Source organism: Sinocyclocheilus grahami, unplaced genomic scaffold (genome assembly GCF_001515645.1).
Source record: "Sinocyclocheilus grahami isolate Dianchi unplaced genomic scaffold, SAMN03320097.WGS_v1.1 scaffold78.1, whole genome shotgun sequence".
Taxonomy (NCBI): domain Eukaryota; kingdom Metazoa; phylum Chordata; class Actinopteri; order Cypriniformes; family Cyprinidae; genus Sinocyclocheilus; species Sinocyclocheilus grahami.
This window is the reverse complement of record NW_015505257.1, coordinates 72,640-100,476: the sequence shown is the minus strand read 5'-3', so window position 1 is coordinate 100,476 and position 27,837 is coordinate 72,640. Positions and strand designations below refer to the sequence as shown.

The 27,837-nt window shown below is 34.9% G+C and overlaps 2 protein-coding genes across 4 annotated transcripts in view; one reads left to right on the top strand and one right to left on the bottom strand.

Moving 5' to 3' along the window:
• Positions 1 to 628: 628 nt before the first annotated feature.
• Positions 629 to 6,247, top strand: LOC107586208 (5-hydroxytryptamine receptor 7-like). The gene is made up of 2 exons (XM_016273472.1): positions 629 to 1,248; positions 5,134 to 6,247. The coding sequence occupies exons 1-2, from the start codon at positions 788 to 790 to the stop codon at positions 5,882 to 5,884; spliced, it is 1,212 nt and encodes a 403-aa protein (XP_016128958.1). The 5' UTR covers positions 629 to 787; the 3' UTR covers positions 5,885 to 6,247.
• Positions 6,248 to 11,964: 5,717 nt separating this feature from the next.
• Positions 11,965 to 27,837, bottom strand: part of LOC107586118 (dematin-like) — an 18,634-nt gene continuing 2,761 nt past the window's right edge. Inside the window, exons 2-16 of one of the 3 annotated variants that reach the window (XM_016273348.1) lie at positions 21,498 to 21,557; positions 21,063 to 21,125; positions 20,732 to 20,887; positions 20,366 to 20,437; positions 18,491 to 18,623; positions 18,369 to 18,413; positions 18,074 to 18,217; positions 17,042 to 17,151; positions 16,713 to 16,818; positions 16,019 to 16,083; positions 15,103 to 15,151; positions 14,628 to 14,635; positions 14,237 to 14,302; positions 13,848 to 13,928; positions 11,965 to 13,110 (exon numbers count right to left, since the gene is read on the bottom strand). In XM_016273348.1, the coding sequence (XP_016128834.1) occupies positions 12,997 to 13,110; positions 13,848 to 13,928; positions 14,237 to 14,302; positions 14,628 to 14,635; positions 15,103 to 15,151; positions 16,019 to 16,083; positions 16,713 to 16,818; positions 17,042 to 17,151; positions 18,074 to 18,217; positions 18,369 to 18,413; positions 18,491 to 18,623; positions 20,366 to 20,437; positions 20,732 to 20,887; positions 21,063 to 21,125; positions 21,498 to 21,506 (1,221 nt within the window). In that variant the 5' untranslated portion in view covers positions 21,507 to 21,557 and the 3' untranslated portion in view covers positions 11,965 to 12,996. The remainder of the gene's footprint in view (positions 13,111 to 13,847; positions 13,929 to 14,236; positions 14,303 to 14,627; positions 14,636 to 15,102; positions 15,152 to 16,018; positions 16,084 to 16,712; positions 16,819 to 17,041; positions 17,152 to 18,073; positions 18,218 to 18,368; positions 18,414 to 18,490; positions 18,624 to 20,365; positions 20,438 to 20,731; positions 20,888 to 21,062; positions 21,126 to 21,497; positions 21,558 to 27,837) is intronic. The other 2 variants (XM_016273349.1, XM_016273350.1) reach the window with 2 other exon arrangements.

The following is a 27,837-nucleotide window of genomic DNA, read 5'->3' as shown; positions in this document are numbered from 1 at the left end:
CAAATGTGATATCATGCTGGAACATAAGTGATGGTGATGGATAATTTTGAATTTTACAACTCACTGCAGACCCCATAGGCTAATATGCATGGGAAAGGTGTGAGAGGGTTTCATTAGGCTACCTTGAGTATTTTGGAATTGGATTGGTCATGACTGAATGCATTAAAACTAGTGAACTGCTTCTGTCTGAATTATTATTATTATTCATTATTATTATTATTTTGATGCCAATTAAAATAATAGCTTAAATAATAGCTAGATATAAAACAGAATATTAATAGCTAAAGTGAAATCATTCCGCTCGAAAACCTGACTGAACGTTGCTATGCAACAAAAAAAATCTAGTTGTACAGTCATATCAATGCTGTTAAAACAGGATTCGAACGCTGTATTGACCAATCAGGAACCAGAACCGGAAAATTTGTTTATAATGTTTCTTAATGACTTAGCCTACATTAATAAAGTTATCCAAAAGTAACATTACATTCTGTTTAAGTGTCGTGGGCTGAAAACATCAAGGCTAATCTCAAAACAACCTTAGCGTCTATCAGGGTTCACTCACGGTGCGGCTCTCAAAACTACTTATAGCTGGTATTGTTTTCTTCCCCTCAGCGAAACGAGGCTGAGAGAGAGTTCTGGGTGTGTTTCTCGTCTCTTCGTTGACTTCGTGAGCGGGTGCTGTGTGTTTAGTAGTTGCTGGACTCGTAGAGGTCGTCGGCACCATGATGTTGACTGTCCACTTCAGGCGCTCGGATGGTTTATTGACGCTCAAAATATCGATACAGTGATGTTCACGACACATGGTGCTGAACTGGTTTGGGCTTCCAGCGAGACCGAGACCGCCTTTTTCAATGGGACAACTGAGTTCCCCCCCACCGTGATAACCACAGCGGAGCCCGAAAGTAGTAAGTCGTGTGGGGAGCAGCAGACCCTGGACTTGGACTTGACTAAGACAGTGATCATTGGGATGATGCTCAGCACCATCACCGCGGTCACTGTGATGGGCAACACGCTGGTTGTGATTGCGGTGTGTGTCGTGAAGAAACTCAGACAGCCGTCAAACTATCTGCTTGTATCTCTGGCTATAGCTGATCTGTCTGTGGCAGTGGCAGTGATGCCCTTTGTCATAGTGACTGACCTGACAGGCGTCTGGCTGTTTGGGGAGGTTTTCTGCAACATCTTTATTGGGATGGATGTCATGTGCTGTACAGCATCAATAATGACACTGTGTGTGATCAGTGTGGATAGGTAAGTTCATATGAACAGTTAAAGATTCTTTAAAGGTTATGATTCTTTTAAGAGAAAGTGGAATTCACACAGGCTAGTGATCATCCTTATCTGTTTTCTGACACTTTTTTTTTAATTAATCAAGTTTGATATTACATATTAATCATATATATATATATGTAATATGTGTGGTTGTAGCCAGCATTTATGGTTTTGAAAATAAATAATATGTATATAAAAATGTATAAATCTTACTTTAAGTAATATTCACTGAAATAAATAAAACCCACCCCTACCTGACATTCATTAAAAAAAAAAATTCAAATAAATTATAATACAAAATAACTGTTCAAATCTACCTTTCCCTGAATCTGGCCTTTATCCAAAAGCTACTGCAAAATAATATATATGGATTTTTTTCCAACACACATATCTAGAAAAAAATAAGCATTTAACTGTATTTTTGACTCCAAACCTTATAAAATATCAACAAAAACTCTAACTAAAATACCAAAAATGTCTCCTAATTGAAAGTACATGAATCTGTTAAGCATTGCATTGTTTATTCATATTTTTTCATAAAAGTGAGAAAAAAACAAACAAACACTAGAGTAACCCCAAGTAAACTGAGCATTAAAAATGCTTCCATGTCATTTGAGGCTGGATGAACTATTGAAGCTGTGTCCTGGTGTGTATGCAATTTTGATGGTGCTCTTGGATAAAGTTCTGAGCTGGAACCCCAGGAGGTGAGTACTGCATGCTGAAACACCCTGCTTGACCGTGGTAATTCAATTAAATACTTAGGTGCTTGCACATGTCTCAGTGATGAGCACTGGCCTGACAACAACGTGTATCCCCTGCTTTAAACCTAGGAATGTTTCTGGCATTCGTAGAACAGCACACGGTGCAATCTAGATGCCTGTATGTAGAATAACCTCGGCTAATGGTGCCTCTGTTATATTTGCCTATATAACTTTTTTGTTAAATGTATTAGCATAATGTATGATAAAAGGATTTTGCAACAGAAATACTAAAATGCAGTAGTCACACACTGGCAAAATACTGTGATCTCAGATTGAAACACGTCCATTCATCAGTCTGACTGAATGAAAGCTTGTTAATCTCCCGTTTAGCTGCATTCGATTTATGTACTGTCTCTATAGACCGAATAATGGCATGCAAAACATGCTTTTATACAAGTATTTTACCAGTGTCTGACCTTGTGATCCCTTACAATCTTTTGCTTTCCATTGCTTATGGTTCTTGAATCATTTCTGACTCATTAAGAGTCTAAGAGTCTCAATAACTTCCGCTGATTGATCTTCAGTCAGCAGCTGCCTATTCTTGAGAAGTGCCTCGGACTACATTTTTCATCTCCAATACCACTTATGAACCGAGTACTGTTTGAATCCAGTTATTATTTCCTATTTTCTGAGAGGCTTGTGCAAGTGTATAGTCACACACTGGCAAAATACTGTGATCTCAGATTGAAACACGTCCATTCATCAGTCTGACTGAATGAAAGCTTGTTAATCTCCCGTTTAGCTGCATTCGATTTATGTACTGTCTCTATAGACCGAATAATGGCATGCAAAACATGCTTTTATTCAAGTATTTTACCAGTGTCTGACCTTGTGATCCCTTACAATCTTTTGCTTTCCATTGCTTATGGTTCTTGAATCATTTCTGACTCATTAAGAGTCTCAGTAACTTCCGCTGATTGATCTTCAGTCAGCAGCTGCCTATTCTTGAGAAGTGCCTCAGACTACATTTTTCATCTCCAATACCACTTATGAACCTAGTACTGTTTGAATCCAGTTATTATTTCCTATTTTCTGAGAGGCTTGTGCAAGTGTTCTGCATTTCATCCAGTTTGACGGGGGACACAAAGAGCAAACAGAAGTGTAGACAGTACTCAACATCAAAAGATGTCCATCCAGCTGTATTATGCCAAGAAGAGGCTTTCAAACATCAGCAAATCATGAGTGTGCCTTGCTAACATCACTAATCATATTGGGCATATGTAGGGTTATTTGAACAAACCTCTTTTAAAAGTAAATAATAATAATAATAATACTTTTTTCTAATATATAATTAAGTTGGGTAAATAGTCTATATCTAAAACGTATTATATTTTAATTGCCAGAAAATAAATAAGTACGGTAAAGAGAGCATTTTAGACTATTGGGCATATGTAGGGTTATTTGAACAAACCTCTTTTAAAAGTAAATAATAATAATAATACTTTTTTCTAATATATAATTAAGTTGGGTAAATAGTCTATATCTAAAACGTATTATATTTTAATTGCCAGAAAATAAATAAGTACGGTAAAGAGAGCATTTTAGAAACTAATATGAAATGGTTTTATGGTCCAACGATTTATTTGAAGTTTCTATGTAGGTGTATGACAGGTTTTAACTACCTTAAGTGTCCGATCCAATAAGTGTGTCACTAAGCCTTTCCTTGATCAGAGGGATTCTCAAGCGTGAAATGAAAGCTTTTATTTTTAGAGGTGGGCAGGAGAATATTGACTTTCTGCTTTAGTAGGTAAAGAGAAGCCAATGTACCGTATGTTACATTCAAAATTTTTTGATGAAAACTTTTTGATGAAACCAGATTTTGATGGATGCAGTCTTTTGTGGGAAAGCTGTAGAGAGTGTGATTTTTCACAGATTTAAACTCACATCACCCACAAGAGACCCAAGGCTGAACGTGTTATGGATTGCAATGACCAGCAAGCCACAGCTCCAATGACAGAATGTACACGTTAGAAGTGCATTTCAGTCTCGTTGTCTTGTCTAGATAATTCATAACAGAGGCTATAGTCCTTCTTTCGGCCCAAGGTTACCTATAAACACTATTACTACGTCATAAGACAGAGAAGAGAGAGAGATGCAGCAAGAAAGACCGCTAATCCAAAGATTACATATTCATAATGGGGAACATTATGAGAGTTTTTAAAAAGCATTTGAAGCCATGCAGAGTGAATGCGCTAATGCTGTCTGAAACTTTTTGACAAAGCCATCACGTTGAACATCTCAATGCAAGTTTAATTTGCACCGAGAAATTTCGCGCTTTTTTTTTGCTACTGACATTGAGTGCATTAATAAGAAATTAACAACTGACTGTGTGTGAATCAAATACCAACCAATCAAATATGGTTCTAATATGTAAATGAATCCACTGGAGCTTCCAAAATGGCATACTCTTTGAGTAAGTACTACTTTTGGTGAGGAACAAACTTTGTGACCGTTATGATGGTATGTTCTGTGTAAGGGGTTCTCAGCTCTCGAAGGCCAGAGTTGAGAGCCCCTGTTCTATAGTATGAATGTGTGTAGTAAGAACTAAATCAAGATATACTACATTCGCCATGTTGACATCATCATGTGCCAGTTGCGTCATTTCACTGCCATTCTTTAGCATCCACAGAAACTTTCCATTCCACAAAAGGTTCTTTATAGTGGAAAAAGGTTCTTTAGATTGTTGCAATCTCCTTCACGCAAAGTAAAACTGGTTGTTTTAGGAACTGTTCACTGAATGGTTCTTTGGGTAACCAAAAATGGTTCTTCTGTGGCATCACTGCAAAAACTCCCTTTTGTGTGTTGTTCAAAAATCTTCTTGGGCAGGAAAAATATCTACTTTTGAGTCACTTGATTAGTTGGATAATCTGACATGCTGTGAACGCATGTCAGACTCAGGTCCACTCAGTTTGTTGGTGAAATTCAGGTCAGAAGGGATTTCTCGGGTCTGGTGCTTTTGAGGTATTTTGAGCCATATCTGGCATATTACGGGGTACTGTAGATGCGCGATCTTTGGGTTCAGTCGTTTTGAGGAATGCAGTTCTCTGCTAAAACACGTCATTTGAAGTTACCTCATTAACAGTGTTATCCTCTGTTTCCGCAGATACCTCGGAATAACTCGACCTTTGACTTATCCAGCGAGACAGAACGGACAGCTGATGGCCAAGATGATAGTCGGCGTCTGGTTGGTATCGGCATCCATCACTCTGCCGCCGTTCTGCGGCTGGGCTCAGAACATCAATACCGCGGGAGTGTGTCTGATCAGCCAGGATGTGGGCTACACCCTCTACTCCACCGCTGTGGCCTTCTACATCCCAATGGTGGTCATGCTTTTCATGTATTACAAGATTTTCAAAGCTGCCCGCAAAAGTGGGGCCAAACACCACTTCACTGCACTTCCCCCAATTCAGATGGCCTGTCCCGATCCAGCGTTGGCCACCGTAGAGGGGCTCTGCATGCATGGGATGAAGAACGGTGCAGCTACCGAAGAGTTTTCTACCCTCTCCTGCCTGTTGAACCGCGAACGGCGGAGCTCCTCGATTTTCAGGCGCGAGCAGAAGGCAGCCACCACCCTCGGGGTGATCATGGGAGTTTTTTCGGTCTGCTGGTTGCCGTTTTTCCTTTTCACCACAGCGCGGCCGTTCATCTGTGGTCTGCTCTGCAGTTGTGCCCCCGTCTGGCTGGAGCGAGTACTCCTGTGGTTGGGCTACACCAACTCGCTCATGAACCCTTTCATCTATGCCTTCTTCAACCGAGACCTACGTTCAACTTATAAAGACCTGCTACGCTGCAGATATCGAAATATTAATCGGCGACTCTCGGCTATGGGAGTACATGAGGCTCTAAAACTCTGACTGCTCACAATCTGTTTATATGATGGGATGGTGCATAATATATCTTCTTGAGTCTTCTACAAGTTAAGCAACACAGTTTGGAGGGAATTCACTGGGAATTACAATAATTCTAATTCAGCAAAAACATTCTAATGTAAAACATTCTAATCTAAACATTCTAAATGTTTCACTGCAATTCACTGCAATCTCCAGCTGAAATGAAAAGACAGTAAAATATCAATAAATGTTATTCCTTTTCACACAAATTATGATTGTAGGGCAGACTAATAAAGACTTATTTTCATACGGTTCCTTGCACAATGCTATATTAAGACCACATAACAATTACATACTGTACATACATTTTAAAGCAGAAGCAGCTCTATGTGCATGGCTGTTCTGGCATGGTAAACTTGCTTGGTAGCTCACCTGGTACACTGAGCGATGCACTTGCGATTTAGAGCACTTGGTGTGCGTCCAGTGAAACACAAATCATGATAAAAGAAGTGAGCTAAACTAGCATTCAGCATTGCGTTTTTATCTCACATTTGGGGATTTGTTAATAAGCTAGCTAAGGGGCACTGCTAGACCCTTACCGTTTAACAACCTGGGAATCCAAAAGAGTGCTGGATAGGGTTGAAAAGGGGTGGAAAAAGTTTCCAAAAATCTCTGGAATAAAAAAAAAAAAATCCTGGAATGTTTCCGAAATTTACTGGAAATTTTCCACCCATAGTGCTGGATGAGGTGGATATTTACAGTCCACTTTAGGAATGATTATAAGTGGCACAATATTTTCAAAAGCGATTAAAGCATGAACATTTTTGAACATCACTTTGAATGTCACCACAGGGACATTTTTTTCCCCAATGAGCCTGGGTTGAAAGTTTCTTGGACCCACATTCAACAGGTCTTTTTCTATTTTCTACAATGTACTTTTCACTGTTCACTCTGAACATTTCCAGCATTATGCTACATAGCAAGTTTGTCCAATGAACCTTCTGTGATGCTCTCAGCAACAGTTTTCATGCGGAGGTCAAAACATGATGCGAGTCATAGGGACAGTAAAAGGGCCTTAATGCACAGCTAGATAAATCTGTTGTGCTTGTGTAGTGTAAAGCCTTGAAATTTACATGAGATGATAAAATCTTGATATGAGTGACAAAAGATAATTAGAGAATAATTAGCCTTTCATTTGAACAATACAGCTATGAATTCATACACAATATCTTAAACAAATAAATAGGCAATATAAATAAATAAAACAAGATGATGTGTATTCATTTCAGAGTTTCAGTGATTGCTACATCAGAAATGTGATGCCTTGCTTCAGGTACAATGTAAATCTGCATGAAAGTGTATTGCTTTATCAACCCTTTAAAAGTGTCATGGCATTTTTCATTTGGAAATGAAATGAGTAGATATTAGGCCTGTTTCACACTACCTTGTTGCCCTTTATTTTAGAACTACACATTTACAATGTACAAATATGTTGTTGTCTGTGTTTTAGTGTGTTTGCTGTAATGTAATCTGAACTGTGAAACATACTGATTCACAAAGGGTTTCAAGACCTTTGTAGAAAGAATATACATATAATGTGACAAAGATGTACTGAATATTCAGTTTATAATTTGAACCTCATAATCAACATATTGTCAGTGAGCTTGTGTCAGTATTCTGCTTGTACATGCTGTGCACTCAGTGTTTGTTTTGGAAGATGGTGTACAAACCTAGCCGTCTCAATACTCATGTTTTATTAATAAACATTACCCTAATAAATATTCGATTGTATTTCAGTAGCATAAGCCCAAGTGTCTTGTTTACCATATGGCATAGGTCTTGAATATGATTAGAACTAATGTGTTTACTGTAATGTTTCTTGATCCAATAAAGAAACAGTTTTGTAACAAACTTTATTGGATCAAGAAACATTACATTTACTTCACCTCTCAAGTCAGCATTTTACATTTGACTAAAGCTGAAAAATTGTATATAAAGTAATTACAAATTTGAAATAAATAGCAAATACATATAAAATAAACATATAAACATAAAAATAAATATGCACATCAAATTTAATTTAAATTAATGATTTGAATGATTAACAACTAATTCACATTTAATACTCTGGTGTTGGTTACTCGACGTGGTTGGTTTTTAGTGGATTCACACCAGGATGCAAAACTAGATTTCTTATAAGAATGCAATACAGCATTTTTCCTGTCCTAACCTACTAGAAACACTGCTAAGCAACACCCTAACATTGAAACGGCATGTTTTGCACGGAAGAAAAAAAAAACAGGTGAGGTGTACTGTTAGCTTTTTATTCTCCTGCTTGTCAGCAAAAGAAATCCAACTTTACCTTGACGATGAATGTGAGTTTGCAGTCTGTATGTTATGCAACAACAAGAGTGTATATAATGACAAGAAATATCTCTCTGTTGAGTTATCAGCAACATACAACGTGAATTTATTTTAAGTGAATCAAACCATACACCACTATTTAGTGAATTAAGAACATACAACACGACCAGATTAACCCACATTTCAGAAACAAATGACACTTATGATCCAGTTATTTTTAGTGAATCAATAACATTCAATGCGAGCAGCGTAGTCCAATTCTAGAAACAAAAGACTCTTACGTTACGGTTCTATTTAGTGAATCAAAACATACAACCTGACTACAGTAGAGTAGTCTGGTATCTAGTATATACCACAAACAAAAGGCTCTTATGTTCCGATTCTTTTTAATGAATCATTGCCCAATTCCAGAAACAAGTGACTCGATTCAAGATACAATTTTCTCTAATCACTCTCTAAACATGTTCAGCATTAGGAAAAAGAGACTTTATTTCATATGAATTCATTGGAAATACAAAATGCTATCATTATAGCCTAATGGAAATAGACCTTGCCAAATGAATTGAATGAAAGTGAAAATTGGACATGCTAAATGACAAATGCTAGTAGAGCCTCTGCACACAAGTGAAATACTGTTTTCGCAGTGGTGCAGAGCATGCAGGTGAAATGTCACAGCTGCGTCACAGAAGCTCCGATGAACCACACCACACAAACATCTAGTGGAGGTGTAATGAAGCTGCAAGATGCATCATTTAGCACTAAGGAAATAGTTCAAGTCTGCTGCTCAGAATCATCACATAACTTTTTTGAGTGCTACTCAAGGCCTTCTGCACACTATCACTTGTATACTGAAATGTAAGTTCTGAATTAAAGCTTCTCACTTGAGGGTTTGCCATCTGCCCTGGTTTCTCCTTCCCACAGCATTGGTCCATTGAAGTGACAGCTTCTACCATCTGCATTTCCCCCCTAGCCCCCTTCTGGAGGATAAAGACACCTTGAACTTCGCTTAACCTTAGACAAGATTCATGGGGTTTTGGTGCATTAATGCTTTGCGACATTCAAAAGCTAGCAAAGCCGACCAGCTGAAGATATCAGATAAGATATAAGGCGGCCTGTTTTTGCCTCATCATTAAGTTCTGCATCACAGGAAATAAAAAAAATAAATAAGATGATGATTAGATGATGATGATGATGATGATATTTCAAAGTCTTTCAACACATAAGTGAAACGTGAGAAGAATGAATTTCAGTGCAAAACACAACACAAAGCCATGCTTACATGTTAGCCACATCTAATAATGAGCAGACAATTTTTTGTCAATTTTTTTTTCTTTTTTTAGAATTTTGAGGCAATGTTTGTAAATGTGTATTCAAAAATTGTATTTAAACTAAATGAAAATAAATTAACATTTTTGAGTATACTTAACTACTGTCGGCTAATTTAATTTAAATAATTTAATTTAATTTGAAATTAAATGTACATTTTGTGTCTACTTGACTACTGTAGGCTAATTTATTGTCATTTAGTTAAAAAATCACAGTATATAATGATTATGCCACATTATTTAATTTTATTTTAATTTAAATTACATTTCTGTGTCTACTTGACTACTGTGGGCTGATTTAATATAATTTAATTTAATTTAAAATTCACAGCATGTATTATATGGCACATTAATTTATTATATGTTTTATTTTATTTTATTTCAATAATTCTATTTTAAATTAAATTATGTTTTCATTCATTTTTGTGTCTACTGGACAAATGTAGGCTAATTTAATTTAATTTAATTTAAGAATTCACAGCATGTGCAGAATGGCATAAACATACAGAATCACAGTATGTTTATGCCACATTATTTTAATTAATTTAAATTTACGTTTTGTGTCTATTTGTCTATTGTTGGCTAATTTAATTTAATTTAATGTAAAATTCCCAGTATGTAGTAAGTGGCACATTTATGATACATTATTATATTATATTACTATATAATATTATATATAAATTTATTAAATGTGCATTTTAATTGATTTTAATACGCCACATTATAATGTGTGACATGGTGGTCGCAATCAAATTAACATGATTGAAATGAGATCAAAGCGAAAGTGCCAAAACTTCAAAGCAGTAGGCCTACAGTTTGAATTTATGCTGCATTATGGAGAATGTGTGGCTTTACTTCTCATATCTTTGCATTGTAAATGATGACGTCCGTCTCAACTCATACGCGCAGTTTCATTAATTGTCATTCATTTCCAAAACCCACACTCATTAACGAAATTCTTCCCCCATTTCTAAGCCGTGTGTGCCATGTTAAAGATAAGCACAATGGAGCACTAAATAAGGCTGGCTCGGAACCGGCTACACAGAAGGTGGTATTTTTTCTGAGCACTTGGCTTCCCTGCGGCGATCCTTTGTCTTGATCTGACTCATAGGTGGTCATGTGACCTGTCTCCAGTCATTCTATTGTGGGAGTAAAACAGCCAGAAGCCCATTTAGACCTCCAGAAAGTGAAAGGCATGGCAGCTAAGTCTAATGACCTGATGGGCCACCTGAGGGTTTGCCTCTCTAATCACACAATGAGATCTGCAGCAGCGCTCCTGCGAATCCAGTTCAGCTCCACATTATGGACAGCTCGTTTCCTGAGGTGGTGCAGGAGAGAGCAGAGTTTAGTAAGTAGAAGGAAACTTTCAAAAGCGTGACATTTGGACATTTAACACCTTACCTTACCTTTCTCTAACTTTAATGCACAGAATGCCAGTTTTTGATCTATTATGCAACTTGAGGCATTTTTTTTATTTATTTTGCCCTGTATATGTTTAAAAACTATTTCTATATATATATATATATATATATATATGTATATATAGTGTGAGAGAATCACTAGACACTTCTCAGTAGTTATGGGCCTAGTGATAGTATTGATCACTGCTGACACCTTGTGTTCAGTGACAGACTAAAGGAAAGCACTTTTCTAAAGCTGCCAGTGCCTGTTATTCTCTAAATAAGAAGTTAATTAGGTTTTGAAAAAAAGATAAATGGACTAAATAGTTTAAACTTTGTAATTAAAGCTGTGATGCCCTCATTTGTTGATTACAATCGGTGAATACTTGGCACACTGACAGTTCTTTTTCTTTCTCTTAAAGTGGTCATTATACAACGCTAAAAAACACCAGCAGATGTACTGTGTAAATGAACACTACCGTTTAAAGTTTTTATTTTTTAAATGAATACTTTTATTCCGCAAGGATGCATTGAATTGATCAAAAATGACAGTAAAGACATTTATAATGTTACAAAGCATTCTGCTGTTCTTTTGAACTTCTTGACTCATCAAAGGATCCTGAAAAAAAGTATCACGGTTTCCACAAAAATAGTAAACGCAAGTGTTTATAACATCGATGAGAAAAAATGTTTCTTGAGCTGAAGACTGGAGTAATGATGCTGAAAATTCAGCTTTGCATCACAGGAATAAATTACATTTCAAACTATATTCTAATAGAAAACCTTTATTTTAAATGGTAATACTATTTCACAGTATTACTATTTTTACTGTATTTTTGATTAAATAAATGCACCCTCTGTGAGCAATTAAAAAAGTCTTACAAACCCCAAAATCTTGAACGGTAGTGTTCTATTTAACAAAACAATGCATGTGTGTAGTTAGCAGATTATTATATTAATGCAACATATTTTTTTTTCAGTGGACTGACCTAACAAAATGTTTGCTTGACACAAATTCTAACATGAAGCTTTTATTTTTTTCAACATTACACCATGTTACTAAAAACGGTGATGAAACACAGAACTATGAACAGACACATAATCGTTGGACAGTCTCCATTGTAAGCGTGCAATGCCTGATTTGATAACACCTATGCCATTTTAAAAGACACCGCAATGGAGACCAACTACTAAAGGCAGTAAAAACGTAAGTGTGCATCGACAATAGACATTCAAAATCCAAGTAAATGAAGTGGCTTTGTGTGGAACTTCTAGTGATGTTCAGTAATTACAACCTACTGTAAGAAGCACCAACAGTGTACAGGAACCCAAAGCCAGAGCTTACCAGCAAGCCTGAGCTATAGATATTTCATATTAGTCCACAATATAACACTGTTGCTATTAGCACGAATAGAAGTCATACATCGCAGTGCTCTTATCTGTAAAACTGAATAAATTATGTAGAGTTAGTGTCCATGCATTTTTTTTTAATGAATGATGATGAACATTTAATTTTTGCTAGATGTTAGAAATGCTCATTTAGTGAGGGTTAAAGCTGAACTTTTACATATCGACACCAAGAATAAATAAAAATAACATGATATATGTACAGTGCCATACATGTTTTGGATACAATAAATTAAGTTTATCGTGTAATAGTGATGACAATAAAAGAAAGAAAAAGTGATGTTTACGATTAAAAGTTTGTGTAAATATATAGGCCTATTATTATAAACATCTCTGGGCACTTTAAGAATTTGAAATAGATGTAAGGCGTAAAGAAACGGCTGAAGCAGTTTATGAAATCTGATTTGTTCACATATGGAGCGACTGTAGGGATGCGAGAACCTTCATCCTGTCTTTATTATGTACACCAGCGACGCACAGAGACTACTGTATATGTGAGTGAAATAACATCTGGTGATGTGGCGTTATCTTCCTTGCTTATCTCGAAATGTCTGCATAGCATCCGTATTAGATTAGAGTGAACATTACTGGCGTCTCTGGAGGGCGAGGGGTTCAGTGTCCAAGTCCAAATGTCCAAATGTTAGAAAAGGGACACTTTCTTCTTCAGGTCGTTCCGTTTCCATAGTGACAGACGATCAAATTCTGTGATGGACATTCCGAATAAGCTCTGGAATTCCTCTGGAGACAGATGCCGCTTTTTAATGAAAAAATAAAAACAATCAGTCAGTTTATATGTGCGGTCAGAGGCAAAATCCTATAGAGGACATGGGAAAACATCCCCAACTACACTTTATATATAAATTATATATTTATTTGTAGTAGGAATGTTTGGGAAAATGTAATGATAATAATAATAATAATAAACTTAATAAATTAAGTAAAATATATATATATTTTTAAATATACCTGTTTATTTATTTGTTGTAGGAGTGTTTGGAAAACATAATAATAATGAACTATTCGAAAATATTTAATAAAAATATCTAAATATTTAAAAAATATATAAAAAATTTATGCATTTTCATAAAAATATTTTAATGCCGTTTTAATAATTGTTATTATTATATTACGTCCCCAAACATGTAATCACAAATAAAAAAATTAATTAGCAAGTAGTTTATTTTATGTTCATTTAATATATCCAATAATTTTTTATGTTATTATTATTGTTTTCCAAACAGTCCTATCACAAATAAAAACAAACAAACAAATATTTTCCTAATTATTATTATTATTATTAATAAATGTAATAATAATAATACTTTAATAATTATTTATTATTACTTTTTTATTAATACAAACAATATTATAAATTATTATTTGTGCTAAATCTTTTGAGCTTATAATGGCAAAGAAATTCAAGAACCTTAAAATCTTTTCTTTCTTTTTTTTGTTAAACTAAGGTAAACTAGTGTTTTTTGTGTGATTTACCTCTAGTCTGGTCCTGTCAACACCTGGAGGAAGCTTACTGCGCCCTCTGTGGGTCACAACCAGCATTTCATATGGATATATCTGAAGGGAGATGAGACTTCATAACATTTTGGTAACATTATATATGCGGTACTCATCCTTTTTGATTGATTGGACACAGCAAACAGGCCGTCACATATTAACAGCTTGCTCAAGGGAGGATGTTTACTACATACAACCTCCAAAGTTTTCACTTTGATATTGTCTTCAGTGACACTGCCGTACTGAATTTTGCATTCAATGGATGCGAGGCTTAGAAGCAACATGGATGTGAGTGAATGTATGGCATGGGGTTAGAAGACAGAACCAGAGCATGAAAACTTTGGAGGGTCTGGTAAGATCTGCCTCACCTTCTGTTCCAGAATACTAGGAAGAGAGCTTCCTCTGTCCATTCTCCCACTCTGTGAATCGCCATTCTATGAAGACGCCACCCCAGCCCCCAAAAATACCCTCCCCCGGGACAAAGGAGATCAATATGAGACAGGTACATTTAGAGAGGAGGGTCTCACTACATCCATAATAATGAATCAGCCTCATTTGACTCATTATTAAGTGTGCAAACAGTGTGTGGAGATCAAATGAGTCTGAAGCCATGAAAGAGTGTAGGCTAATGTCAGGGTAAAGATACATTAGTAGCAGGAACAGGACGTGGTTTCTATGTCAGAGCTTATTAGCTGTTGCTGGCACATTAGAAAACTCAACAGCCATGCTTGTGAAATCGAATAAACAAAGCCATTTTACCTGTACACCTGAGGAACATAGAAAGAAAAATAAAGATGATAAAAAATACAGTAACATTAGAAGTCATTAAATCAAACATTTTCTTATATTCGTGTTCATTTCAATTTAAATTCTCACTCAAATTGTTATGCTGATAATTGAAATTATAGCAGAAAGATTTATGTAAATAACGAGAATTTTAAAGCAGCACTGTGTAACTTTCGGCGCTCTAGCGGTTAATAAACAGAACTGCACACATCCCGCGGAAGAACATTCCAACCGGAGCTACTTCTCTCAGTTTATGTCTATGGCGATTCACGCAGGTATGTGTTCCTCCGCAGCGGTGACGACCCGACCAGGCTACAGTAGTCCAAATATAAGTGCTTATTATAAGTGTACCGTGGTGATTCGGAATAAGACAAAAACGCGGTTTGGAAAAAGTTACATAGTGCCGCTTTAATACCCTGCTTATGTATACTAAAAATTTTGACCATACCTGTTTTTGCTTTTTCATTGTCTGTGGAGGTGAAGTCTGCAGACTGGAGCTACATGCACGAAGAGAAACAATTACACGCATTAGCGACTCAAAAGAGCTATAATGTCTTAAAGGGACAGTTCACCCATAAAGCGTAGCGTAAGTGATGAACACGGAAGCGCAGAGGAGGGAGCAAAACAAAACACCGGTCACGAAATAGAAGTACAAAACGAGGATTTGTAAAGAAAAATGTCTGAGGATTTCGATATAAGCCAAGAGACTGGTTTTCCTTTTCCTACGCCTTTATCATCTGCTGGAACGCCACTCTCTCGTGAACGCGTGTACGACAGTTAGCGGAAAATGTTACTTATTAACATTATGAATTAATACTCATATTTAATATTACAAGTAAAAACACAGGATAGTAATCAGTAAAGGAAGGCTCCGTGTTTATTATTACAATTAATAATGTGAATTAATATTATGAAGGAATACTCATAGTTAATGTTACAAATAAAAAAAATGATATTGATCAGTAAACGGAGACATTTTAATTACGGCAATGAATAATGTTAATTAATATTATTATTCATTTTCGTTTTTAATATAATAATATTAATCAGTAAAGAAAAATGAAATGTAATTATTACAATTATTAATAATTAATATGACAAAAATATTACTTATTTACATTTTAATATTACATTTTTTAATAATTAGTATTATATAATATATATATATCAACTATATTTTACTAACAAATCATGAAATATAATAATCATTATCATTATTAGTAGTATTCATATTTAATATTAACAATCTTAAGAGTATTTATGAATTTTAAATTTAAATGTAAAAAAAAAAAGATCAACATTATAGGCAAATTCAAATTATGATTAAAATGTATATTATCCCTTTGAAGATGATTTTCTCTTACCCTTGTGAGGCCTGTTTGACTGCAAGGAGGTAAAGAGGTGGATTTAGTAGCACTGGCTGATGGTCCTGCAATGAATGTAGATGAAACTTAATTACAGGCAAAATAGACATTTCTCAATAGAATTTCTATTCACACAAATGCAACTCGTCATTTGAACACTGGGTGTCTTCTGTGGCTTGCTGGTAGGAATGCAATGAGATGCACCATACAAATTCACTGTGATGTATAAAGGCAGATCAGCAAACTGCAGTGTATATACACTCTTACAAATACATGTTTTGAAAGGGTATTTTGGAGTGATTTCCCAAACCAACTTTTCTGTTTTTTTTTTGCAATGGAAAGTTTTCATGGATGTTGAAGGTTCTTCATGGAACCATAGATGCCAATAAAGAACCTTTAATATTTGTATGCAAACTCAGATATAAAATCTTTAAGATGAAACAATGTCAATAGATGAAGCTACTTAAAGCACTTACTGTATGTTGAAGTGCACTAAGACTAAAACATGCAATGGAAAGTTTTCATGGATGTTGAAGGTTCTTCATGGAACCATAGATGCCAATAAAGAACCTTTAATATTTGTATGCAAACTCAGATATAAAATCTTTAAGATGAAACAATGTCAATAGATGAAGCAACTTAAAGCACTTACTGTATGTTGAAGTGCACTAAGACTAAAACAGACCTGACATACCCAAATGTATGTTTGTCCCATCTGGCAGGGAACGTGTTTTTCTGCGAATGAGCACTGAATTCTCAATTTCCTCCTTCAGGATCAATTTGCCCAAGTTGGACTGTATCTGAAAAACAAACAGCTCAGTCATGATTAGCGAGCTCCATTAAGCGCTGGCCTCATGTTGTGCGTGCGTATCCTTCCAGCACTCTCTTCAGTCTAATAGCCTGAAAGGAAAACACTTCATTATCTAGCCTTAGAGAAAATATTCCCAGCCCAGCGTCTGATTTATTGTAGACAATCTCCAGACATATTAATCCTAACAGTATTGATGTCTTGATGTGGGGCACCTTCTGAAGTTCCTGTTCCTGGAGTCTCTTCGCATCTTCTGTCAGGTCCTCAAACTCATCGTCCTCGATCGGTTTTCCCTGTTCGGCTGCCTTCTTCCGCCACTCGATCTCTGTGAGCAATTGACAGGAGATGTAAAAGAGTGTATGCGTGATTACCAATGAATAATATTTCATATACTGTCATGCTGACATTTCCTTAATCACTGCAGCCTAATAAAGTGTCCTAACACGACGTGACAGGAAGTGTCCTGCATCTATTTTCCTAGAGCATTTTAGGGGGAAAACCCCCCCAAAACAAAACAAAAAAAACTTGCATGTACCACTTAACAGACAATATCATAAAGTTAATATTAGTTCATATTAATTTAGAATCATATTTTGATATTAGAACAATACAAACAATATAATTCACATTAACCATAATTTTAAATAACTAATAATATTAATGTAGAAAGACTAGATTTTAATTATTATAATTAATAATGTTAATACTTATTAATAATAGTAATGATTTAGTATTAATTAATATTCAATATTACAATAATATTAGAATATTGTAATATTATATAATAAAAAGTAATACAATTTAAATCATTTAAAATTATTTTAATGAATGCTAATAATGAATAGTTTTCATTAATATTCATATTTAATATCAGAATACTACAATATAATACAAATAATATTAATTACAATTAAAAAAATAATTATATTAATGAAGACTAAATATTAATTCTTATCATTAATAATGTTAATTAATAGTAGTATTAACGTTTATATTTAATATTGCAATATTCTAAGAATACTAGAATATAAAATTGTAATATTGCATAATAATAAAAAAAAGACTACAATTTAAACACACATATGCTAAAAAGTGAATCATCCCTCAGCTTCAGCTTCTTTAATGCTGCAATAGCAGTTCAGGTGATTAAAGGTGATTTCAGGAGGTGATATGTGGAGTGAGAGTTTGGACCAATAAAATGTCATTGTGGGAGGGGCTACAGAAATATGACGCTGCTGAGCATTTACCCATAGTGGCTAGAGAGGGGGGACAGGGCCAGTACTCGGTCTCTATCTTTGAAGGTTGGTTGGGATCAGGCGGCTGGGCTGCTGGGAACTTGGAGGACTCAATGATCACATCATGTTTACTATGAGACGTTCCCGTCTGTCCGTCTGAGGACAGAGACCAGATAAACATCAGCAGCATAATGTGACCAGTTCATCTTTTAATACACCCCGGAAACCCAAGAATCCTACATGAAAGTGAGGTATAGATCACTAACTACAAAAAAGTCTATATATTAAATAATAAAAGAGCAAATACCGTGTTTGTAAATTGGTGGCTTCTTATAGATGTTGGTGCCACTGTCTGAAAGATAAATGCATGTTCAGTTACACACACATCTGAATGATTCTGAAGAATGTTGTTGTGCTATAAAACGGTACCCGGCCTGTGGAAGTGCTGCATGGGGCCTTTGGAGGCGGGGCTGATTTTGCGGAGCTGCACTGTGGAGTCCATGTTGGAGCCTCCTGGCGACCCCTGCTCTGACCACTCCTTTGACTCTTTTGAGGCAAATATCTGAAGAAACAGGGGAATTGCATAAACCTTCTATTATTCTGGAATGCTAGTAATGAAGCATTTGCTTATGGTAACATGACTTCATGTTTGAATCCTGATCATACGAGTGGACATAAGTTAAGCACTCAGCATGTTAACAGAAGCCAGAACATCACATTTTACCTTCTGTATCAATAATATGACACTGCAAACTCGTGCCTTACCGTAAAATATGCAAACGGTGGCCAGGAGCAGAATGCCATTTGATTCCACTGTTCAGTGTTCTAGTTATTTAGCAATGCACATACTGTTACAGCAATTAGATATGCTGTAACAGTATGAGTTCGGATTCATATTCGATAATAAAAATATTGGAATACTACAATATAATATTTTAATGGATTGTATTAATTATGATTAATTAATTAAAAGTAAAATGAATTAAATGATGTTCAAATTCATGAGAGCGACATGCTGCTATTTTTATGTTATTGCCAATAACCAATTCATGGTCGATATTAAAATTAAATAGCACTTTTTATGTAACTCGAAAAACTAAAATGAAACATACTATGGATAATAAGTGGATATTCATTTTGAGATTTATTAATTCTCTGAATAATCTTTATATGACTGCACCATAATAATATAAAAGACATTATTTTTTAAAATATTATTATTAAATATAACATAATAAAATATAATATAATATTAAATTGAATATTTTAATATTAAATTAAATAATTCTTACCTATAATTAATTAATTAATATTATTGATCTATATTCAGTATTACAACATAATAATTCTACAATATACTATTATAATCAAAAGTATAATGATTAATACAAATTAATAATATTAATCATTCAAGAAAGACTACATTTGACATATTCTGACTAATAGTGCTAATAATTAATAGATTTGTCAGATTTGTATTATAAATTGTATAAAAAACAATTTATATACATAATGCAATATAATATTATAATGAATAGTATTATAATTAAAAAATAAATCACATAAAAATTCATGATATTACAATTCTGGCTAATATTAATTATATGCCCAACAGTAGCCTGTTCTACAATTTACTTTTTTTTTTCAAATTAAATACTAAGAACTAATATAAAAAATAATATGGATAATAAGTGGGTATTCCTTTTGAGATTTGCTAAATAATATTTTTTTTATGTTTATATGACTGCAACTCAATAATGTGAATTAAAGACATTAAAATAAAATCATTAAATTGTAATAATATGAATTCATATTCAATATTACAATAATATCTGAATACTATAGTATTATAATTAATAATAATAATAAGCACAAATTAATAATATTAGGACTATAATTGAACTCTTATGATTAATAAATGTTAATGATTAATAGTATTAATTCATACTGAATACTTAAAAAAACGGAATACTACAATATTTTATAATTAATAGTAATAATTATAAATCATATTAAAATACTTTATGATAACAATATGCTGCTAATTATTTATGGCAGATGACTGAAAAATAGACAGTATAAATTTAAAGTATTAACATTATTATTAACATTAATTAAACATAACTAAAGAATCTGTGTCATATTTGCTTTAGCAAACATAGTTCAAATACAAAACTGAAACAAAGTCATTTACAGTGGCTGCATCCTTCATTAACTGAGTGGCTCAGTAAAACAATCACATTGGAAGTGTGCAGGAAGATAAATGCGGTAGTTAAAGCTAGTGATCTGTGACTAGTGTCAGACCTGATCAACAGAGGCTTGATGGCTCACCTCAGGGGAAGGAGGGGGCGAGACAGAACGAGGTGACATTGATCTCTGGAGGAGACAAGGAGAGAAAACAGAATACACACACATACATGCATCGTCTTCAACACCTGACATTCAATGGCTCTGTGTCACTTTTACACACAAATGATTTCCCATGCATAACAAAGCTTGACTAATAACATTAAAGTTACATCTCACCATTATATTCAGCTTCCTGCTCACCAAAACACATGTACTGATTCCACGTTAAGATGTAAAACGTACAATAAAGCTTCTCAAATGCTGCCCGATGGTACAATGAAACAAAGACTCGATCTAAAGAGACACTCGTTCTTTTCTGACCTCTCTGCTTCTGGAAAGACCTATACAATCCAGGGCTGAGATATTGAAATGCGGCTCGTACACCATCAGATCTGGCCGTTCCACCTCAAGAATGGCTTTGTCTTTGGGAATGGCAGCCAAGTCTTTATATCCAATGACCTGATTGTCCATTCGTGCCTTTGGGGAGTTAGAAAGAGGCTGAGTTTAGTCTGGTGTGAAAGAAACGCTTGTCCTCTGAAATGCCTCATAAGGTTCCTAGGAACTGGGATATCGAGCATGTGCTTTATGGCAGATAATAGAATGCGTGTGTTATCTGTGAAACTGAAAGTGTTCAAGCTAAGGTTTTACTTACCACAATAGAGGTGGCTGGGGACCCAGGAGCACTTGGACCCCGGGAGGACGGGGCCGTCCCTGCCTGTAGCGGGAGAGCAGAGCAAAAAGGTCAGAGGTCATCATTTAACTGCTCCTATCCAGTGACATGTTGTTAATGAGAAATAAGATCTATAAATAATTTCATCAATCAAACTGATGATGTGTCACTCAGCCACACCCCCTTTCCATTCTCACTAAGTGAAAAAACCCACTGCAGATCTGATCAAATTTTTATTTGATTTTACTTTGACTGAAAGACAACATAGAGATTAATATCCACATATGAGAAAAAGCAATAGAAACATTTTGGAAATTCCAGTATTAGGAGATCAATGATTTTTTATGAAATGAAATACATATATATACATATTAGTTCATACATATTGTCAAGCATGATAGCATCTACATACATTACCTTTTGCATGACTGAGGTAAATTATAAAACTCTTTTCTTTGGTCTTCCAGCTACACAGATCTGCAAAAAAGCACAAAAAGGCCAAACATGAATTCAAAATAGAAACAAATTAAGTTGGGTATTATAAATAATTAATTATTAGCTGGATATGAAGACATGCTAATTGAAAATGCTAAAGTGATCTTAAAGGGATAGTTCACCCAAAAATGAAAATGTATTTATCTGCTTACCCCCAGGGCATCCAAGATGTAGGTGACGTTGTTTTTTCAGTAGAACACAAACGAAGATTTTTAACTCAAACCGTTGCAGTCAGTTAGTCATATAAAGGGAAGTGAATGGGAATCACGGCTTTGAGAGTAAAAAAAAACATACACAAACAAAACCAAATTAAAACACTGCGGCTCGTGACGATACATTGATGTGTAAAGACACAAAACAATCAGTCTGTGCAAAACACTGAACAGTATTTATATAGTTTTTTACCTCTGATTTACTGCAATGTCGAACTGTCCTGAGAGCATCCTGAGCGTGTTTGCGTCTTCTTCTTCGTTGAGAACGCGCTCAGGACAGTTCAGACATTGATGAGAGCATCCTGAGCGTGTTTGTGTCTTCTTCTTCGTTGAGAACGCGCTCAGGACAGTTCAGACATTGCAGTGAATCAGAGGTAAAAAAACTATATAAATACTGTTCAGTTTCTTGCATAGACCGATTGTTTCATGTCTTTACACATCAGTGTATCATCACGAGCCGCAGGGTTTAATTTGGTTTTGTTTGTGTATGTTTTTTTGACTCTCAAAGCCGTGATACCCATTCACCCATTATATGACTGACAGACTGCAACGGTTTGTGTTAAAAATCTTTGTTTGTGAAGAAACAAAGTCACCTACATCTTGGATGCCCTGGGGGTAAGCAGATAAACATCAAATTTTCATTTTTGGGTGAACTATCCCTTTAAGGCAAACTAATTTTGTTGAGCCGAATTTTAATCAAATTTTCCAGTAAATTTTTTTTTAATTATTAGAAAAGATTTGAGAAACAAAAAAGTGCCAGACATTAGGATTTATTTCAGAAAGTATCTTTTGAATTACAGTTATTTTTATTTATTAGAATTTTAAGAAATATATTATTATTATTAAATAATAATAATAATTATTATTATTATACATATATAATATTATTATATAATTATACCAATACCATTCAGTTGGTCAATTCAGTTCGATTTGTATCGTTTTTGAAAAACATCTTTTCTTTCAGTTCCCACCAAGGCCACATTTATTAAATCAAAAATACAGTAAAACTGTAATATCGTGAAATATTATTTGAATTTAAAATAACTGTTTTCTAATTCAGTGTTTCGACTGGTGGGTTCTGAGTGGAGTGTACAGTCAAAGAAATATCAACAACAAAAAACGTAATTCTAAATGGTTTTCTGATGCAATACTTTTTTTTGAAAGACGTGCCTGAAAGCTGTTGACACGTCTGTCAGATGCAGTTTAAGGAAAGAGTGCCTGAGAAAAATGCACTGTGGTCAGACGAGATGTTGTCAGGCTTAATGTCACTCTCAATTCTCTATCGTTATTTTCACAACTTGTTACAAAATAAAAAGTCTCTCACCTCAGAAAAACGAACTCTCCTGTAATGTCAGACGTTACACTGTGCTCATAGTGCGCACTCTTCACGCTCACGCTGTTTATCACTTCACTAAAGCGCAAAAGAAACTTCCAGCATGCAACGTGTGAAACAATTTAAAGTACCAATAAACCACATAACTGGTACTTTGTGTGGGAAGGATTTGCAGGAAGGTACGATATTAATTTTATTCAGGAGCAGTTTCCATGTTTCATTATCAGCTCATGTTATTGTGTATTCACCATGGTAATGTTGTTTCCATAACCCAAAAATGCCATGTTATTTTCACTTTGTGTTATTTTGTGTATGTTTAAATGACTGCAGTGGCTCATACCAACTTAATTGTATTAACAAAGACTAGTTTGGGACTGCTATTTAATAGCCTTAACTTATAGGCTGTTTATTCATCAGTATGAGTCACATTCTTATATTTTGTGTGTATGTTCTATGCTAAAAATGGCTCAGAACACCTTAGTAACCACATAACAATGGCTTTGCAATCACATCACAACAACCAAGCATTGTGGTCACATTTTCTTCAGAAATCAAGTTGGAAAATGGACTATAACAATAGTCTTGTATGATACTATGGTTTGATATAAATCCCAATTGTAGAAACAGAAGAGCTGAAATGACAGTCTGCCCAAAACAACATTGTGAAGATCACACATTAGCAGACTCAGCGTAACAGTTCTGAAATTCAGTCGGAGGCCATCCATTTAATTAGCCTCCCACTGAGGGTGTTCCACACACCCACCAATATCACACACATTCAGCGCTCAGCACACCATATATGCATAACCAGGTTATTCCACACATAGAATTCAGAGATGCATATCATCTGTTTTATGGTACTGTAGTTCCTCTTAAAGTTGACAAGTCATTTTTGTGTTAAAATACTTTCTCATAGCTCAGTTTAATCTGCAGAGACAACTATGAGTAAAGCCATTTGTAAATGTATCCCCAAGAACTGCATGCAGTGTTATTTTAGTATTATTTATATTTAATATTGTAGTATTTATTAATATTTCAATCAATAGCATGTTTTTGTCCAAGTATTGGAAGAATGGACTTTTAAAGCTGCTATCAGTGTGAATAAATCTGAAGGAGAGCAGTTACACCTTTCGTCTGATCTCCACTAAGAGGATCAGTGGACTCGTGTCTTTATGAAATGAGATGTTAATTCATTAGATGCAGGGACGGTATCCTGTTAGAGTGGGAGGAGGGGAAGTGACATCATGCCAGCTCACCCAATTTCACCATGAGCAGAGAATTGAGAATTGACCACAGCATTTATCAGGTTCTAGCATCAGAAAACATCAGAGTTACAATCAGTACCGATGGTTTCAGGTTGGCAATGGTTAATGTGCTAATTAGTTTTAACAGTAATTTCAATTTCATATAAGGATGAGCCTTGAATATTTTATGACAAGAGCATAAGTAGCACACTCAGAGCAGGGTACAAGCCTCAAGGCGTTTTTTAATTTTGTTTGCATTTTTCTTGCATCCAAATAGTCAGCAAAGATGCTCATTTTGCAAAAACAGCTTTTTGATTGCTGAAGTTCACTCGGGGTAATGCGAGAGGTTTTTCGTTCCGCTTTGTTTTGACTGCTCATGCCTTGCTTCAGGGGAAAAGAGACAAAATGTCAAGGGAAACGCATTGCATTTATAAATCTCAAAAAGAAATGTCTGGGCCATATTTCATCTTAAAACCAAATGAAGGTTTAATATTGTAGTATTTATTAATATTTCAACCAATAGCATGTTTTTGTCCAAGTATTGGAAAAATGGACTTTTAAAGCTGCTATCAGTGTGAATAAATCTGAAGGAGAGCAGTTACACCTTTCGTCTGATCTCCACTAAGAGGATCAGTGGACTCGTGTCTTTATGAAATGAGATGTTAATTCATTAGATGCAGGGACGGTATCCTGTTAGAGTGGGGGGAGGGGAAGTGACATCATGCCAGCTCACCCAATTTCACCATGAGCAGAGAATTGAGAATTGACCAATACTGATTAATATTACTTTAACATAACTGAATAACTGTTTTCTTTTACACTGAATTAATTAGCATGACAGGAATAATGAACAATCTCAGGAAAATAACATTCTAGGACAGCCAGGATTTTAACGTTTATTCATGAGTTAATAATGGTCATTTATCAAGGTTGAATCACTCTTTTAAATATTGGATATTATGATGATGTTTCAACATCTTACTTGTCCTGTTAAAATTACAATTTATAAGTATTTGGTAAACTTTTTACAACTGTTTAGCATGAAATGTTGTTTCGATGTTGAAACAACAATTACATTTTTCAATTCAATTACTATTTTCAATTCATAACTAATGGTGAAATTGCCTCAACCAGTATATATAAGTATCTATTAACAAACATCCTGGTGATAAAATGGTAATACTTTATAAGGTTCTATTAGTAAAAATGAGCTGATGCATTAAAGGGTTAGTTCACCCAAAAATGAAAATTAGGCTGTGTTTTACTCACCCCAGAGCCATCCTAGGTGTATATGACTTTCTTCTTTCAGACAAATCCAGTCTGAGTTATATTAAAAATTGCCTATGCTCTTTCAAGCTGTTTAATGCCACTCCAGTGGGTGTTGCATGCATCATTCCAAAAGAAGTTAAATAAAAAGCGCCCATTCATTAAAAAAGCGTCTCACACGGCTCCGGGGGGTGAACAAAGGCCTCCTGTAGCGAATCGATGCGTTTTTGTAAGAAAAATATCTATATTCAAAATGTAATAATCACTTTAATCTAGCTTGCGCTCACTGTTGCAAACGGAAGCAGCTCTGGGCGCTTGACATATGGAGGTCAGCTTTGCGCATGCGCCGCTCAGAAGTGACGTTCGCGGAAACGCAACGAAGAGATGAAAACAAAACAACGATCACTTATTAGAAGTACAAAACGAGGATTTGTTATGAAGAATGTTAGAGGATTTCGATATAAGCCAAGAGGAGACTGGTTTTCCTTTGCTAAAGTAAGGAAACGTTGCTTCTTTTGATCCTGTAAACAAACGTTGGTTTTCACGAGACTCACCGGCGCATGCACAACGCTGACCTCATACGTCATGCTCCCGGAACTGCTTCTGTGTACAACTGTTGGCGCAAGCTACATTAAAGTGATTGTTACGTTTTGAATATGGATATTTTTCTTACAAAAATGCATCTATTCGCTACAGGAGGCCTTAGTTCACCCCCCGGAGCCGTGTGAGACACTTTTTTTAATGTATGGGCGTTTTTTTATTTAATTTCTTTTGGACTGATGCATGCAACACCCGCTGAGTGGCATTAAACAGCTTGAAAACAAGGGGACCTATCTTGAGACTCTTGGAAATTTAATTTCTGTATTCTGTAAACCTCCCCTTCTATTTTTTTTAATATACATTTCTGAAGTATTGGATTTATAAAACAATTGTGAATACTATGTTTTATATATTTGTTAATTGAGGCAGTCTGTTTTTTTGTTTTTTTTTGGTCTGTGTGTGTGGGTGTAAATGTGTACTTTGTTATCTTATGTTGGTTACTGTTTTTTTTGTTTATATAAAAAAATATATATTATTAAACAGCTTGAAAGATCAAAGATCATTTTTAATATAACTCTTTACTGGATTCGTCTGAAAGAAGAAAGTCATACACACCTAGGATGGCTCTGGGGAGAGTAAAACTCTAATTTTCATTTTTGGGTGAACTAACCCTATAGGTAACAATGAGCATCGCATTTGTTACAGTATTTATTAATACATTTTTGTTAACGTTAGTTGATAAAAATAAAACTTTTTGTTAATTCATTGTTAGTTCACTTAAGTTCGGGTCCGTCAATAATATGAATGGTTACAACTTTTGATTTTAATAATGTATTAAATATTAAATGTTGAAATTAATTAACTAACAAAAATTTATAAATGCTTTAGATCTATTTATCAATGTTAGTACATGTTAACTAATGTAGTTAAATAATGTTAACAAATGAAACCTTATAAATTCAATTAAATAAAAATAAGCACCAACAACAAACTATACTTTAAATGATGACCCACAGATTTTAACAAGCTGGTGTGCTGCTGCTACTATCCATAGTATCCAGAGCACTAATTCAGAGTATGGGTCGCCACACGTCACGTCACTTGTGTATTATTAATGTACCGAGAACGTAAGAATGGCATGTACACTCACAACAGGATAAAAACTTGAATTTTGTAGAAAAAACATTTGTAGAAAAGATTTTTAAAATTCACCTATTCCATTGTATTGAATGAATGATGCATTTAAATAGCGCCTTATTGTTGTAGCACCCAAAGCGCTTTACAATCATGTGGGGGGGGGGGATCTCTCAACCACCACCAGTCCAACAACAAACTATACTTTAAATGATGACCCACAGATTTTAACAAGCTGGTGTGCTGCTGCTACTATCCATAGTATCCAGAGCACTAATTCAGAGTATGGGTCGCCACACGTCACGTCACTTGTGTATTATTAATGTACCGAGAACGTAAGAATGGCATGTACACTCACAACAGGATAAAAACTTGAATTTTGTAGAAAAAACATTTGTAGAAAAGATTTTTAAAATTCACCTATTCCATTGTATTGAATGAATGATGCATTTAAATAGCGCCTTATTGTTGTAGCACCCAAAGCGCTTTACAATCATGTGGGGGGGGGGATCTCTCAACCACCACCAGTG